The following is a 16,190-nucleotide window of genomic DNA, read 5'->3' on the forward strand; positions in this document are numbered from 1 at the left end:
TGTCTTGCTTACAGTTGGGCCATCCATCTATAATAGTTTTGCACAGTGTTTCTAACATGTCATCTTTGCTTGTCTCTGTTCTTATGAGCTCCATTTTTCTTTCTGCGACAGGCAGTGCGCTCATGATCATGTTCACATATGCTTTTACATCATTGTCCATTTTGGTGTTTGGTGGCTCTTTTGGGTCAACAGCTCTGGATAAAGTGTCGGCTGTGTACATCAGCTTGCCAGGGGTGTACATCACGTTGAGTGTGTAGCGTTGCAGCCGGATCATCATTCTTTGGATTCTCAGTGGACAGTCATTGAGTGGCTTCTGGAACAATGCAATCAGTGGTTTATGGTCAGTTTCAACACTGATTGCTTGCCCTGACACAAACTGATGGAATCTTTCACAGGCATATGTTATGCTGAGCAGTTCTTTTTCGATTTGTGCATATCTTGTCTCTGCATCCGTCATGGATCGCGAAGCATATGCAACAGGCTGCCAGTCACCACACTTCTGCATAAGAACAGCTCCAAGCCCACTCTGTGATGCATCTGATGAGATCTTAAGAGGTCTCACCGGGTCATAAAACTTCAGAACTGGCTCTTCTGTGAGCAACTTCTTCAAGTCGCACCACGATTTCTCATGTTCATGATTCCACTCCCATTCAATTTTCTTTTCAGTAAGTTGTCTCAGTGGCACCATCTTTTCAGAGAGATTGGTTATGAATTTTCCCATGTAGTTGATCATGCCATTAAACCTCTGTACATCCTTCTTGCATTGTGGCCTTGGCATATTTTCAATTGCTGACACTTTTCTGGGATCCGGTCTGATGCCTTCGTTGCTCAGGATGTCCCCCACAAATGTCAGTTCCTTTAATCCAAGCTGGCATTTGTCTTTATTCAGCTTCAGATTTGCTTTTCTGGTTGCCTCAAGAACATTTCTCAGTCTCAGATCATGTTCTGTTTTTGTGCTTCCCCACACAATGATGTCATCCATTTATGTGTCCACTCGTTCCAGGTGCTCATAGATCATGTGTATTGTCTTGTGATACACCGCGGGTGCTGAAGCAATGCCGAAACGGAGTCACCGGAGTCTATGTCTGCCAAATGGACTGTTGAATGTGCATAGTTTTGAATTTGCATCGTCCAGCTTTAACTGCCAAAATCCTGATGATGCATCCAGTTTGCTAAAGCATTTCGCATTTGCAAACTGTGACATTATTTCTTCTCTCGTGGGGAGTTTGAAATGCTCTCTCTGCAAAGCAGCAGTGTCTCCTGCGTCTGTGACCCAGCGTAGCCAGCACAGCTCCAGATAAGCGTTGGCCACACCAAGCGGTGACTCGGTCCAGAATGACGGAACGGGGAGCAACCAGCGGCCACAGTTAGGGCCTATAATGACAAGCTGTTATATGCATGCAACATAAACACATTACGTGATAGCAAGAAGAGAGGACCTACCAGTAACGGCCCACAAGCGGCTCATGGCTCAGACTGGACACCACAGCCTGCGAGTGGCTCACCTCTCAGGCTACGGACGCACCACAGTGACTCTACAAGGGTAATAAATGGCTTCTAGTGTTGTTACGAGATGTGCCGAGGCTTCGAAGCGTGTGTCAAGTAATGGAGGGGGCGTTTCCACGAAGCGCGTATCGAGGCTTGCTTCATTTAGGGGAGGAGCAAAAAATGATGACGTTCGAAGCCTTGCGAGCCGGTCATACCACGTGACTGGTTCAGGAACTGGTTCGCGGGTTTGAACGTGCGATTCAAAATATAAGGGGCAGCGAAACGCAATGGATTCCCCGTTCACATTTGTTGGATTTTTACCTGCTGTATCTTTGCATTCAATTGGTTTGAGACTCTTTTTTTTATAGAACCAGCCAGAAAGAGAAGATTCTCCCCTGTCTGGGAACACTTTGACCTGATTTCTCCTAATAAAGTAGGCACATAACAAGTGAAGTGTAATGTGAGTAACTGTGACAACACCGCACATTGCCTGTTCTAATTTCTTTTTTTCCTGATATTTTAAAAGGTGTCTGTTGTGCTCCAAGGAGCTAGAGAAATATTGTCCAAAAAAAAAAAAGAAACCGCCTGAATCCCAGCACTGTGGAAAAATTTATATTTTTGAATAAAAACAAATAAAATGCTGTCCCTACTTTTATTTTTTGCTGGTACCACAAGCACAGTCACAAAACAACAAGTAGCACAAGCACAATAAATTTTATTTATATAGCCCTTATTACAATTAAAAGTATCTAAGCACTTTACAGAAAACCAGAACTTGACCCTGATCAAGCAGTCAAGCTACAAATCTCAAATCTCTCCCCAATTTGTTTCCACTTCCCCCTCTGTCTCTGCTATCAGGAAAAACAGACACTATATTAAGTATATTACTTGTTTCCTGGCATTATCATTTAAGCATAATTCAAAGCTTCACATAGCAAAACCAGTGTGTCATTATAGGCATTCTGCCTGTTTTACTTTTATTTGTCCACTTGATGGCGCAGTAGAGCAAATGAAGCACCATGAAGCTTCAACCCATGAGTGAACCAATTGGATGGAAAGCCTCAATGCTTCATGAAGCTTCATTTCGCCATCACTAATGGATACTATAACCACAACGCATGAAAACAGCCTTAAACAAAGGGCAAACAATGCAGCAACTGCAACTCTACCTGTCGGCAAAACATAAACAGGAAGTGAGGCGAACGGGGAGCGGGGCATGCCCCTGATGTCAAAGCAAGAGAATGGTGAGCAACCATTGCCCAGCTTTATAGTGCGTCCTCCTGCTGTGATTGATTAAAACAAGTCATGGTCATTATGTCACGGGAGCAAAATACCAGCCAACCCAAAGCGAGGATGCAGCACTCATTCTATTACACTTATAAATGAATCGTAGGGTCAAAATTGTGGCGACCCAGTAGAATGGTTCATTCTTTAGAGGAATCCGACATATAGGAACCACATGATCAGAATGTGAACTTTGTTTTTTTGTATTCCAGGTCAACTCTGAGGATGACTCTGGCGTCTTGGAGGGACGCTGGGAATCTCCGTATACAGGTGGGAGAAGACCCACTCACTGGAGTGGCAGCTATCCAATCCTTAAACAGTGGTACCAAAGTGGCTGCAAACCAGTCAAGTATGGACAGTGCTGGGTGTTCGCCGGAGTCATGTGCTCAGGTACCTTCTGACTGCAGCTCATCTCCTCACACCTCCATAGATTACACTTATAATAATAGTTACAGATGTAATAAAAAATAAACATTTACTGTCCATGAAACCAACATTAGAAAATGGTGCTAATTTGCCAGATTCATTCTCTTTAACTGTAAACACCACATTAAAATAGTCACAGTTTGACTGAACATGGAGCACTATAATGCCAAAACATTTTCACATGTAATTAAAGCATATAGAATAGAACAGAATATATTTATTTGTCATTGTCATCTTCATGTTTGGTTCCAGTGATGCGTCTGCTGGGCATCCCCTGCCGCGTGGTCAGTAACTTCGACTCAGCTCATGATGTCGACATGAATCTGATCATCGACACTTACATAGACTACTACGGAGTCAATGAGGACTATACCGAGGACAGTATTTGGTGAGACACAAAGGCTTTAGTTTCTTACTTTGACAACACCCACACATCAAGATCCAGATCAGTTTGAGCTTCAACTGAACACGCAGTGCTTCTCCACTACATGCTTTTTGACCATCTTTCTAGGAAAAATTCAGGGCCCATAAAAAGCAGGCTATTTGCTTGTTGTGGAAGTTTTACCCTTGTATTGCTTTTTAACACTGAATCGCGGTCAATATAGTTTGGCTTTTTTGAGAATTCACAAAGACTTTCATATCAAAGTGAAAACAGATTTCTACAAAGTAATGCCATTCAATGAAAAATATAAAAGGGAAAATAAATGATTGCGTATGCATTCTTCACCTTCAAGTCGGTATTTAGTAGATGCACCTTTGCCTGCAATTACAGCATTGAACCAACGTGAATAGGTCTCAATCAGCTTTGTACATCTGGAGTCTGCAATTATTACATCCTTCTTTGAAAAACTGTTCAAGCTCTGTCAGGTTACCCTGGGATCATGAGTCAACAGTCCTTTTCACGTCCAGGCACACCTCACCTTGTTGTCTTTAACCCATTTCTGTCTCGCTCTGGCTGTTTGCTTTGACTTACTGTCTTCCTGGACCACAAACCTTCTTCCAAGTTGCAATTGACTTGCAGACTTCCTCAGGTTGTCTAACAATTTCCCTGCTTTGTTGCATCCTCACACCATGATGCTGCCACCACCATGCTTCACAGTGGGTTTAGCGCATTTGTGATGATTGCCAGTGTTTGGTGTCCGCCAAATATAGTCTAGTCCAGGGGTGGGCAATTGTTTTTTCCATGGGGCCACTTAAGAAACAGAAAATACTGTGGAGGGCCGGGCCAAAAGGCTGAACTCAATTCTACATAATATTAATGGTATTTCTTTATAAAAAAGCAGTAAATAGCATTGTTTTGACAAGCTGGAAAGAGTATATGTTAATGTTAAGCAATAAAAAAGTGAGGTTGCCTTACAAAAAAATGTGCTTTATTCGCTCAAATTTCCCAAAACAATGGTAAACAAAATGTTAACATTTTTTACTATTTATGACTCATATTAGTGAACATTTTCAGTCACATTCACTCCAAAACACATTTTGAGTTTCATATACTGTTGAAAAGTTGTGTAAAGGTTCTGAGCATTTTAAAGACATCACAATATTGTTTTTGTGCTCCAAACATTAAGAAAGATGCATCATACTTAATTGTCACTGAACTGTGACTTTGAGAAAAAGGCTTCCAAATAAAGTGTCCCAGTTCCCTGCTGTCTGGCTTAACATGCCTGCATTTGTGGTCTAACTACCTCATTTGGTGTTTTTAAGTTCTTTTTTCTTGTTTAGTGAGAGAAATCTAATCTCTGCTGGGCATTAACGAGTTAATGAGTGCATCAAAGTCAGATGATCACCAGTGAGAGAGGATCCACACCTGGATTTTGTAAACTTCATCAGTGAAAACGTTTGTTCACAAATTCAGGTAGAGCCAAAGAGAACCAACATCTTCTGAGTATGTCTCCTAATGTTTGGAAAGTTCTCCTTGAGAGAAGAGTAGAAATCCAGCAGAGATCCTGATTTAAAGTGCTCTGCCAGTACTACATTAGCCTGCAGGTCAGTGAGTTCCAGCTGAACATCACTGGGTGCACTATCCACACTGCAGGTAAAGGGAGAGAAAATCATGTGCATTTCATCCTCCATTGTTCTGAGATCCTCAAATCGCCTTGAAAACTCACCATGCAATGCTCCTAACATGGATGAGTACCTGCAGAGGTGATCAGCTGATGGTGTGACTTCTTTCAGGGTTTGCATGTGAGTGAGAGTGTTGCTCTCCAGTTGGCTTGAAAGAAACTGTATCTTTCTCATGAAAGTCTTCACCAGACTGTGCATTTCATGAACAAAAAGGCCCTTGCCTTGCAGTTTGGTGTTCAGTTCATTCATCAGTGCAGTCACATTAATAGCAAATGCAAAATCTGCCATCCAGTCCTCATCTGAAAGCTCTGGGATGTCTTTGCCTTTCTTCTCACAAAACTCTCGAATCTGTACTTTCAGGTCCCAAACTCTTTTTAGCACTTTGCCCAGGCTGAGCCATCTGACAGAAGTGTGGTAGCAAATGTCACAATGCTCAGTCTCACGCTCCTCCAGAAGTGTGACAAACTGTCTGTGAGTCAGTGCCCGTGCCCTGATGAAGTTTACTATTTTAGTAACTGTAATATGTTTTGTAAGAAGTTGAGAGGCGTTTGGTGGCGTGAGGATGTTTATTCTCACGAGCAGGCATCAGGTACGTGCATTAGCATTGACAGTCAATAACATTAACATTGCGGCTCCCGTAGCTCTGGGCTTACTCGTGCTACCGTAATAGATATAGGAGATGCGCATACACTTTTTTAAAACTGCGCCAAGTATGAACATTAATGAATGCAAAACCAAACATATATCTGCATATATGACAGTAACAACATCAATAACGTGATTAATTTTTAGCACTGATTTGCACAACACATGTTGGTGTATAATACAATGCAAAAATACCAATTTCTGATTTGGGTCAATTTCAGTCATTTTATCTTGCATCCGTTTTAAAAGTCCGACATTTTTTCCTGTAAGATCTGGACAACCATCCGTGGTGACAGCTGCCAGTTTCTCCCATTACAGTCCCAACATGTCCATACACGCATTTACCTCCGTGAAGAGATTGCTCCCTATCGTTGTCCCTTTTAACGACCGTATTGCTGTCAGCTCCTCTGTAATCTTGAAGTCCGGTGTTATCCCACGGACAAATACGAGTAGCTGGGCTGTGTCGCGGACATCACAGCTCTCATCCAAAGCCAAGGAGAAAAACTCAAAACTTGGCACTTCACATTGCAGCTGTAGCTCCAGATTCCCCGGAATGTCCTCGATCCTTCTCGTCACGGTTCGCCTGGACAGCGGGACTTGCTCAAATGCTTCTTTTTTTCAGGGCATATTAGTGCTGCAGAGTCTACCGAGCACTCTGACAAACTCCCCCTCCGAGAATTTTGTGGGATATCACAAAGCTGGTATTTGTTGCTGCATCCCTGGATGTATGAAGCTTGGTAAAAAAGCCTTGCTGCTTTTGCAGCTTAGCTAGCAAAGCTTCCGATGTTCATGCTCTTTCAGCATCAGTCAAGTTTTTATATTTCTCTGCATGTTTCGTCTGGTAATGCCGACTCAAATTGTAATCTTTAAACATGGCGATCTGGTCCCCGCAAACTAAACACACGGTTTTACCTCCAACTTCAGTAAATAAATACTTAGCAGTCCAATTTTTGTTGAAAACCCTACATTCGGCATCTACCTTTCTTTTTTAAGCATGAGTGGACATTTTTGAGGGCTAAGGTTGTCTTGTGATAACAATTCAATCATGCGCATGTCTTTATATACGTATTACGTCATTATGTACGTGAATAAAAAAACAACTTCAGAATAAAAGCAGTGCAGCTTTAGTCCATTTATAAGGTGAAATTAGAAAATATGTTTATTTTGTAATTTCCAATTAATCCTACACGGCCGGTCAGAGTCAACCAAAGGGCTTTATGTGGCCCGGGGCCGTACAATGCCCAGGTCTGGTCTAGTCTGATGGCCAAAAAGTTCAACTTTGGCATTATAAAAGGCAAAAACTTCCAAGGAGGGTGAATACTTTAAATAGGCACTGTACATGCTGAAACAAAATTATTACATAATCTAACTTTGCATTCGATGATCAAGATGATTGGTTACGATTACTACAGAAACACTGCACATGCAGTGCTTTTTGATGCACCATCAAAAATACTTTCAGAGCAGATTTTAAGAGGAAAGATAACAATGACAGGCTAAGTAGCTAATATCTATACAACCTGGAGACTTGCCATACTTTCCGGACTATAAGCCGCTACTTTTTTCACACACTTTGAACCCTGCGGCTTATACAATTATGCGGTTAATGTATAGATTTTTTACGGGCAAGCTTCATGCCGTTAATACATTTAGTCTCGTCACATCAGACCAATAAAATTACCGAACAGGTCACAGTAAACAAATGAAACTATTCGAATTAAATCAAACACACTAAATTCTTCAGGTCGGTCATTTTGCGCTTCATGCACGCACCCTCATCATGGAAAACGAAGATATGCATATGATGCCGCTTAAGTTAAAGGCAATCGATCTGGCTGTTGAAGAAGGAAATATTGCTGCTGCACCTAAGTTTGGCATCAATGAATTGATGGTGAGACGTTGGGGTCGACAGCGTGAACTGACTCAGTTCGTTTTACTGCTGTGTTACTGCCGTGTTACAGGCACTGTACGGAAAAAGAGTTTCTTTAATTAAAAGTTAAAAAAATCTTTCTGGGTAAATTTCTCATGTTACAACGTGGACACCTGCGGCTTATAGACAGGTGCAGCTTATATATGTACAATATCTATTTTCTTTTTAAATTTAGTGGGTGCGGCTTATATTCAGGTGCCTTCAATAGTCCGGAAATTACGGTAAATGTGAACAATAAACAGTTGAGGCAACTGAACTTAAATAACAAGACAACAACCCCAACATCACACTTGTTGGTGTCTCTTGTCTAAAGATGTCCAATCCAATCAAATCCAGCTTTATTTGTGTAGCACTTTTAACAACCACCGATTGAACCAGTGATGTACACAGAACAAGGCAAATAAAATAAAAACAGATAAAATCTAAAAATACACAATCAGAGCACTAAAAACTAATAACATCAGAGATACATAATAAAAGCACTGAAAACAAATAGAATCTGAGACACATAATAAAAGCACTAAAAACAAATAGAATCACAAAATAAAAGGCACTAAAACATGAATAAAATCCGAAATACACAATAAACGCACTAAAAACAAATAAAATCAGTGGTTCATGCCAGATGGAAAGCCAGGGAATAAAAGTGTGTTTTAAGATGGGTCTCAAAAATGGACAGGGGAGGGGCCTGTCTAAGGTGCAAGGGCAATTTGTTCAATAAAATTGGGGCAACCATAGAGAAGGCTCTGTCCCCTCTTAGCTTCCGCTTAGATTTGGGTGTGCATAGGAGCAGCTGATCAGCTGATCTAAGCGACCGGGCAGGAGTGCAACGGTGAAGCAGCTCAGAGAGGTACGGCAGGGCAAGACCATTTAACGATTTAAGAACAAATAAAAGAATTTTAAAATGGACTCTGAAGTGTACAGGCAGCCAGTGGAGAGAGGCCAGAAGAGGTGTGATGTGTTCTCTTCTCCGTGCTCCAGTTAGAAGGCGTGCAGCAGCATTCTGAACTAGCTGGAGACGTGAGAGGTATGACTGGCTGACTCCAACATAAAGTGCATTACAATAGTCCAGGCGAGACGAAATAAAAGCATGGGCTACTGTCTCAAGGTGCTGCCCAGAGAGGAAAGATTTCACCTTTGCCAACCGCCTTAAATGAAAAAACTAGACTTCACGACTGACCGAATTTGACTGTCCAGTTTAAAATCCCTGTCCAATATAAAACCAAGAGTTGTAACTGTGGGCTTCACATACGTTGCCAAAGGGCCCAAGTCACCACAGAAGGACTCACAGGATCCAATGGGCCCAAACACCATCACTTCTGTTTTCTTTTCATTAAAATGTAAGAAATTTGAAGCCATCCAAGCTTTAATGTCATCAAGACAGACCAGGAGGGGTTTAACAGAGAAGGCAACCCTCTGCTTTAGAGGAACATATATCTGACTGTCATCAGCATAGCAATGAAAGGAGATACCATGCTTTCTAAGAATGGGTCCCAGAGGAAGTAAGTATAATTAAAAAAGCAAGTGTCCTAAAATTGAGCCCTGTGGGACCCCACATGACAGGGAAGCAGGGGAGGATTCAAAATCCTCAAGGCTTACACTAAAGCTTTTATCTGCCAGATAGGATCTAAACCATTTCCAGGCAGTGCCACAAATGCCCACTTGATGCTGCAACCGAGATATTAAAATGTGGTGGTCCACTGTGTCGAAGGCAGCAGTAAGATCAAGCAGGACAAGAATCACAGTCACCAGAATCACATGCCAAGAGGATTAAAAACCTTGAGCAATGCCGATTCTGTGCTGTGAAGAGTTTTGAAACCAGACTGAAAAACTTCCAGGATGTCATGATTGTCCAGGAAAGATTGCACCTGACCATAATCAATTTTCTCCAGAATTTTTGACATAAAAGGCAGTTTAGAAATAGGCCTAAAGTTTGACAACACAGTAGGATCAAGACCAGGTTTCTTAATCAAAGGTTGCACTACTGCAGCATGCTTAAGATTTGCAGGAACCACACGGAAGATAGACTGTTGTTAATAATGGCAAGAGCCCACTGCCCTATACAAGAGAAAACCTCTTTGAAAAATCGAGGAGGGAAAACATCATGGGGGAACCTGAAGGCTTAACATGGCGAACCACATCCTCTAAAAGCGACAGAGTCACCGGCTCAAACTGATTGAAAACAGCAGAACAGGGAACAGCAGAACAGAGGATAGAAGCAGAGTGGTCAAGGACAGGAGCTAAAATGAGAGCCCTTACAGTGGCCACCTTATCAATAAAAAAGTCTAAGAAGTTGTGACACATTTCAGGAGAGGCTTCAAAACAGGCAGCCTTAGGAGCACTTAGAATTGATGGTCTTAAATAACACACGTGGGTTATGACGGTTCAACATAATAATATTTGAAAAGTGTTCACTTTTAGCCTCTTTGACAGTGTTCTGGTAATGACGCCAGCAGTCTCTTAAGATTTGAGAAGACAACTGTAACTTATCCTATTTCCATCTGTGTTCAGCTCTGCGGCACTCCCATCTGACAGTGCGGGTCTTATCATTGAACCAGGGCTCAGGTTTGGCTTTAGGCTGTGTTGTTTTTAATGGAGCCACAAAGTCCAGGATGGTTTGGCAGGAGGACTGAAACCAGGAACTGAGTTTCTCTGTATCACAAGAAATTGAGTCAGGAGGGACACAGGACCGTCCAAAAGCAGCAGAAAACTGACCAGCAGTGAATGGATTAAAAATCCTACAGCACCGAGCAGGAATGCAGGTTTTAACAGCAGTACAGGGAAAGAGAGCTTCAAACAACACTGGCAGATGATCAGAAAACTCAGTGTCACAGACCTCCAGATTGATCACAGACAAACCGTAGGAAAGAAAATCTAATGTGTGTCCATGCTCATGTGTAGGACCAGACACAGACTGCACCAGATTAAAAGAGTCAATTATGCTGAGTAAGTCCTTCACCAGTGGCTTATCCGGACAACACACATGCAAGCTAAAATCTCGAACAATAAGAACATGATCGTAATTAGGCATAATTCCAGTTAAAAAATCAGAAAAGTCATTCACAAAGTCCTTATTGTATTTGGGGGGTCGGTAGATGACAACGCACAGCACTGGGTTTAGAGTGACCCACCTCAAAGAAAATCAGCTCAAAGCTGGAGAAGGAAGACGGTAGGAAGCGCTGCTTACATTTGTAGTTGTTTTTATAGACAGTCGCCGTTCCTCCCCCTTGCCCCATGTCCGCGGGGAGTTAAAATAACAGCAACCAGCAGCTAAAAGTCCAGACAGGGTGCTGGACTCACCCACATTCAGCCATGTCTCCGTCACAAAAAGGAAATCCAGATCACGGGAGTTGAAGAAATCTCTCAGGATAAAAGGTTTGTTCGCCAGTGATCTGGTGTTTACTGAAGTATCTGATCTGATATGAGTTCTGATAGTTGTTGACCATAAAGTGAACCTTTAACTAACAGGAGGTAGTGAGTATTGAGGAATGTCTTTTCGGCTCCAGAAATCCTATGTTATGTTGACCTTGGAGTCCACTGTTAACCTATTGCTGATTTGTAATCCTTAGGAATGCACAGAAGGGGAGTCTTGTCTGAGGAGTTATCATTCTTTAGTGGGGATGTAAACCAGATGCTGTAATTCTATACGTTTTCAGAAGGTATAAAAACTGACCGTTGGTCTTTGTTCGAGGAGGATCATTGGGCGACATCCTTCCAGACAACTTCTGTCTGTATGATACTGTTCTTTCTTTTAATAAAGTTCTTATTAAGAAAGTCAGTGTCAACGGGCGTTTCTTCTCCACCTGCACATCACGGACATCAGAGAAACAACGACAAATTTGTGGCGTCACGAACAGGATCAGATGCAGGATTCTTCGGCAGCTGGCAGCTCCCTTGGTCGCTCTTCACCGTCCTGATTCGACGCGTCAGGTGAGCTGGTTTCTCACTTTATTGGGACGCTGATTTGCTCATGGGGGCTGTGGGCTTTTGCTGATGTGCTGCACTGTTAGAAGTGTGTGCGCTGATGTCCTGTGATGTGTTGGTGTTTGGAGCGATGTTCCGTCTAAATTGGGGTTAATTGCGCATAAGTAGGTAAAGTGGGGATAGAATAGAGTAGACAGATAAATGTTGGGATAAGAGAAATAGAAGTTGAAGTGAGATATATAAATGTTGAAGTGAGACTGTAGGAAAACAGTATAGAAACCAAAGCAGTAGATTTTATCCCTGGCCAGGGTTAGTGATTGGCATAATAGAGAATAGGAAAAAAGAGTAGAGAAAAAATAGAGGGCTCGAGGAGCCTATGATTAGATGTGTTTTTTACGGAGTTGAAATGGTAAGCAGTTAAGGAAGGACAAGCCGCAGATTCGGATAAAGTCCTCAGGGAGGCAGTTGGCCATAAAAAAAAAAAAAGGAAACCTGTTTTTGTATGGGTCAGTTCATAGAACTGGGGGTGTAGATTTTAATTCAATTGTGGATAAGTTCCCACTCGATTTATAAGTAGACGTACTGTAAACGAAGCAGCTTTTCAATTGAGTATTTTACACCCCAGAGGCCTTATAAATTTAGATGATGAGAGAAAGAGTAAAAGTCAAAGAAGCGGCTCAAGCATGCTTTTAGGATATGTGTGAATGACTTGGTTCCGGGATCGAAGGTTGACTGTGTTTTTGGATGATGTTAAATAGGCCTATGTGTTTTATTTTGTGGATCTGATTTGTTGGCTTGTGGGTTGATTGGTTGCTTCTGGTTTGTGCTTGCGCCAGTAGCTGCGTCTGTGTCTTGTCAGCGCTCTGTCTTAGCTGCCCCCGCCTTGCGTGTGTGCGTGTGCTGCTGTAATGTGTGAAAGACTGGTATGTGCTGTAATATGTGAATGGAATATATAAGAGATTTCTTGTTAATGAATATATACATATAGGTTGGGATTTAACAATTTAGAAGGAAAGACATTGTCGTTTCTTTAGTGTTAAATTTATTAGTCTTTTTGTCTGCTAACACATATATGAGCCACATTGAGGACTTTCTGTAACATTGCTAATATAATAAAACAAATGAGCCTTATAAAGGACTATTGTGGACTAATAAAGTGTATGAGCCTCATGGTGGACGTTTATATATTTGATGAGATATATGAGCCTTGCTGAGTCCGAGAGACCAGTGAGGACATTCTGTTTGCATAAGCATAACTAAATATTTAAGGGGGGAAAACACACATAGGGAAAGAAAACCAATAAAGTTCCTCAGGGTCAGATGGTATATTTTGATTTTGTGGATGGTACTGGTGGATTGATTGGTTGATTGTGTGGTGTGTAATCTTTCCTTTCATGGATATCTGTTGCAAACCATCTGGTAGAACATATTTGTTTTTCTGTAAGTTGTTTAGCGTGGTGTTATGTTGTAAAGACCATGGGTGTGACCTGTAGTGTGTTTAATGTTTCCTGGCTGAATTCATTATATTGGTAATTTATTTGTGTTAAAAAATAAAAGTATCTGCTAGTTGCAAATTGTGGAAAAGGTGAATATTCCTTCTTTAGTGTTGGTTGTTCTGCGTAGTTCGCCACAATATATTTGAATTTGAACTCGAGTTTATAATAATAATAATAATTTATAATAATAATAATCTGTATTTTGGCTGTTGATGTGGATGTTGCTTTGGTCTTAGTGTGCACCTTTTTGACTCTGTGCCTGTGATATGGGGCCGAGGTGATTTAACGGGGAGCTGAAGCTTGATGTTCACTCTCTAGTGGTCAGGATAGACTGGAAGTGTTTGTTGATTTTGAGAGGTGGAGTTAGGAGTGCTGTTCTGTTTTAAGCTCACTCATCCTGAGGGGAGGGGTTCTCCCTCCCTCCTCTCCTTCTGGATGAGAGAAAAAGAGAACTGTGGTTGAGAACCTACAATTGGATTTGAGCGCACTTCAATACTCCCTCGTTTGATTTTAAATCAATAATACATAATATAAATATGATTATGATGTATGTTTAGAATGAATATAAAATGAAAGTAAGGGATTTCTTTGTAGAATAATATGATAGATACGATAGGTTTGTGCCTATTAATTGTTTATAGAGAGACTTTGTAGGGAACATTCCTATTGTGATAGAATGAAATAATATCAATGTTGGTGAATAATGTGAACGAATTCTGTTGAATTGTTTATTATATGATGATTTAAAGTGAATATAAGACATTAAACTTTTGTTCTGTTTCTCTTTCCTTTCTTTTATTTGATTGTGATGAATGTGAGTTGGGGAAGAGGATGGAGAACCACATGATTGTGTTCAGGAAGCAGAGAAATACTCAAGGCTCAGGTCAGATTTGCAAGCTTTTCCGTTGCATGAGCCAGACTTGGAGTACTGGACTGATGGATCCTGCTATCGAATGGGGGACAAATTGTGTGCTGGTTATGCAGTAGTGAAATTTCAGGGGAATGGATTTGTTGTTGAGGTAGCGGAGGTAATACCACAACCTGCCTCTGCACAGCTGGCTGAACTTGTGGGGCTGACTGAAGCATGTTTGTTGGCAGAAGACAAGCGGGTGACGATATACACAGATTCAGCCTATGCTCATAATGTGTGTCACTTGTTTGGAGCAGTGTGGAAGAATCGAGGATTCAAGAAGACAGACGGTTCTCCTATACAACATCACGCTCAGATTATGAAGTTGCTGCATGCAATGATGAGGCCTAAGGAAATAGCAATAGCTAAATGTGCGGCACATAAAAGTGACATTTCAAGGGTCACACAAGGTAATAAAGCGGCTGATGAAGCAGCCAGGACAGTTGTAGGAGCAGATAAGATGGGTAGAGTTCTTTTAGTTTCCCATGAAGTGGACTTGGAGGATAATGTTACGCTCAGAGATGTGATTTTGATGCAAGAAGCTGCATCTGCCATGGACAAACAACTTTGGTTGGACCGAGGTGCCACCCAGGATCCCACCGGTCTATGGAGAAATCATGAGGGGTTGATGGTGGCGCCGCCAGATCTGTTGGGTCTGATGATTCATGAAGCGCATGGGCCAGCTCATGTTGCAAGGGGGGAAGTTAGGAGAAAGATCACGAAAGAGTATGGGTTTTGGGCACCATACTTGCTTGAGCAGATTGATTATGTCATAGGCAGATGTATTATTTGTCTGAAACATAATGTTAGGAGGGGAGTGATGGTTCCTCCTGGGCACATTCCAACTCCAAAGGGCCCAATGCGTGAGCTAGTTGTGGACTTTGTTGACATGATAAGACCGGTGGGAGGAAAGAGATACATGCTAGTCGTGGTTGACAGGTTTTCACGTTGGCCTGAGGCGTGTCCAACCAAGCGAAAGGATGCTCAGTCTGTTGCTAAGTTCTTGTGCCGTGAGGTCATAAGTAGGTGGGGACTTCCAGATCGAATATCTTCAGACAATGGGAAGGAGTTTGTGGATAAAACGGTGAGACTAATCCTACAAAAATTGGGAATTAAACAACGTCTGGGTGCTGTTTATCATCCGCAAAGCCAAGGTATTTGTGAGAAAATGAATGGTGTGTTGAAAAATCGCATTGTTAAAATCTGTCAACACACAGGTTTGAACTGGGTAGCAGCGCTTCCATTAGCATTAATGGTGTGTCGTTCAAGCGAGCTCCGTGATTTGCGTATGACACCTCATGAGTTGGCTACGGGAAGACGGATGCCAACACCTTGTTTGCGCACAAGCGGAAAGGGTCCAAGTTTGGAACTTTTGGAAGATGAAATGCGAGCGTACGTTAAGTACATGGCTGCTTTGCATAAGCGAATATCCACGTATGTTTCTGACAGGCAAAAACAGGAGGAGGCGCAAGAGAAGCTCGATGAGCAAAAGAAGGACGTGGTGCAGCCTGGAGACAAGGTATTCGTGAAGGTGTTTAGGAGGAAGTGGTTTAACGAACGCCGTGAGGGACCATTTGAAGTTGTTCGCAGCACTGGAACTGCGGTACAGGTTAAAGGGTCCCCGACGTGGTATCACTTGTCGCATTGTGTTAAAGCACCAAAGGGAGAGGAACCACGATTACAGAGCAGAGAAGATGAGGACTCAGGAGTACCAGGAGAATCTGCTGAAGAAGCAGTGGTACATGAGGACCTCCAAGGTCACACTCCAGAAGGAGAAGTGGATGTTTTTGATGATTTTGAGCATACTTTTGATGATGCCGGAGATGACTTTTCAGTCAATGGACAGGAAAGGAGATTTGAGGACGTTGACTTACAACACGTCCCAGAAACAGCAGAATCTGTTTCTCAAGAATGTGAGTCAAAGACTCCAGAGGGCTGTGTCGCCTCTCCAGGAGGGTCAGCGGAACCACTTGGATCGAGGAGCCCAAGGCCAGTCCGGAGAAAGGTTAGACCAAGACGTTAT

At 42.1% G+C, this 16,190-nt stretch overlaps 1 protein-coding gene across 2 annotated transcripts in view; it reads left to right on the top strand.

Annotated features, from left to right (window-relative positions):
- Nucleotides 1–16,190, top strand: part of LOC111572368 (protein-glutamine gamma-glutamyltransferase E-like) — a 43,948-nt gene that overhangs the window by 17,416 nt on the left and 10,342 nt on the right. For both annotated transcript variants that reach the window (XM_023276025.3, XM_023276026.3), the window contains exons 6-7: nt 2,985–3,162; nt 3,451–3,586. In XM_023276025.3, coding sequence (XP_023131793.2) covers nt 2,985–3,162; nt 3,451–3,586 — 314 coding nt within the window. The remainder of the gene's footprint in view (nt 1–2,984; nt 3,163–3,450; nt 3,587–16,190) is intronic.

Source organism: Amphiprion ocellaris, chromosome 5 (genome assembly GCF_022539595.1).
Source record: "Amphiprion ocellaris isolate individual 3 ecotype Okinawa chromosome 5, ASM2253959v1, whole genome shotgun sequence".
Lineage (NCBI taxonomy): Eukaryota > Metazoa > Chordata > Actinopteri > Pomacentridae > Amphiprion > Amphiprion ocellaris.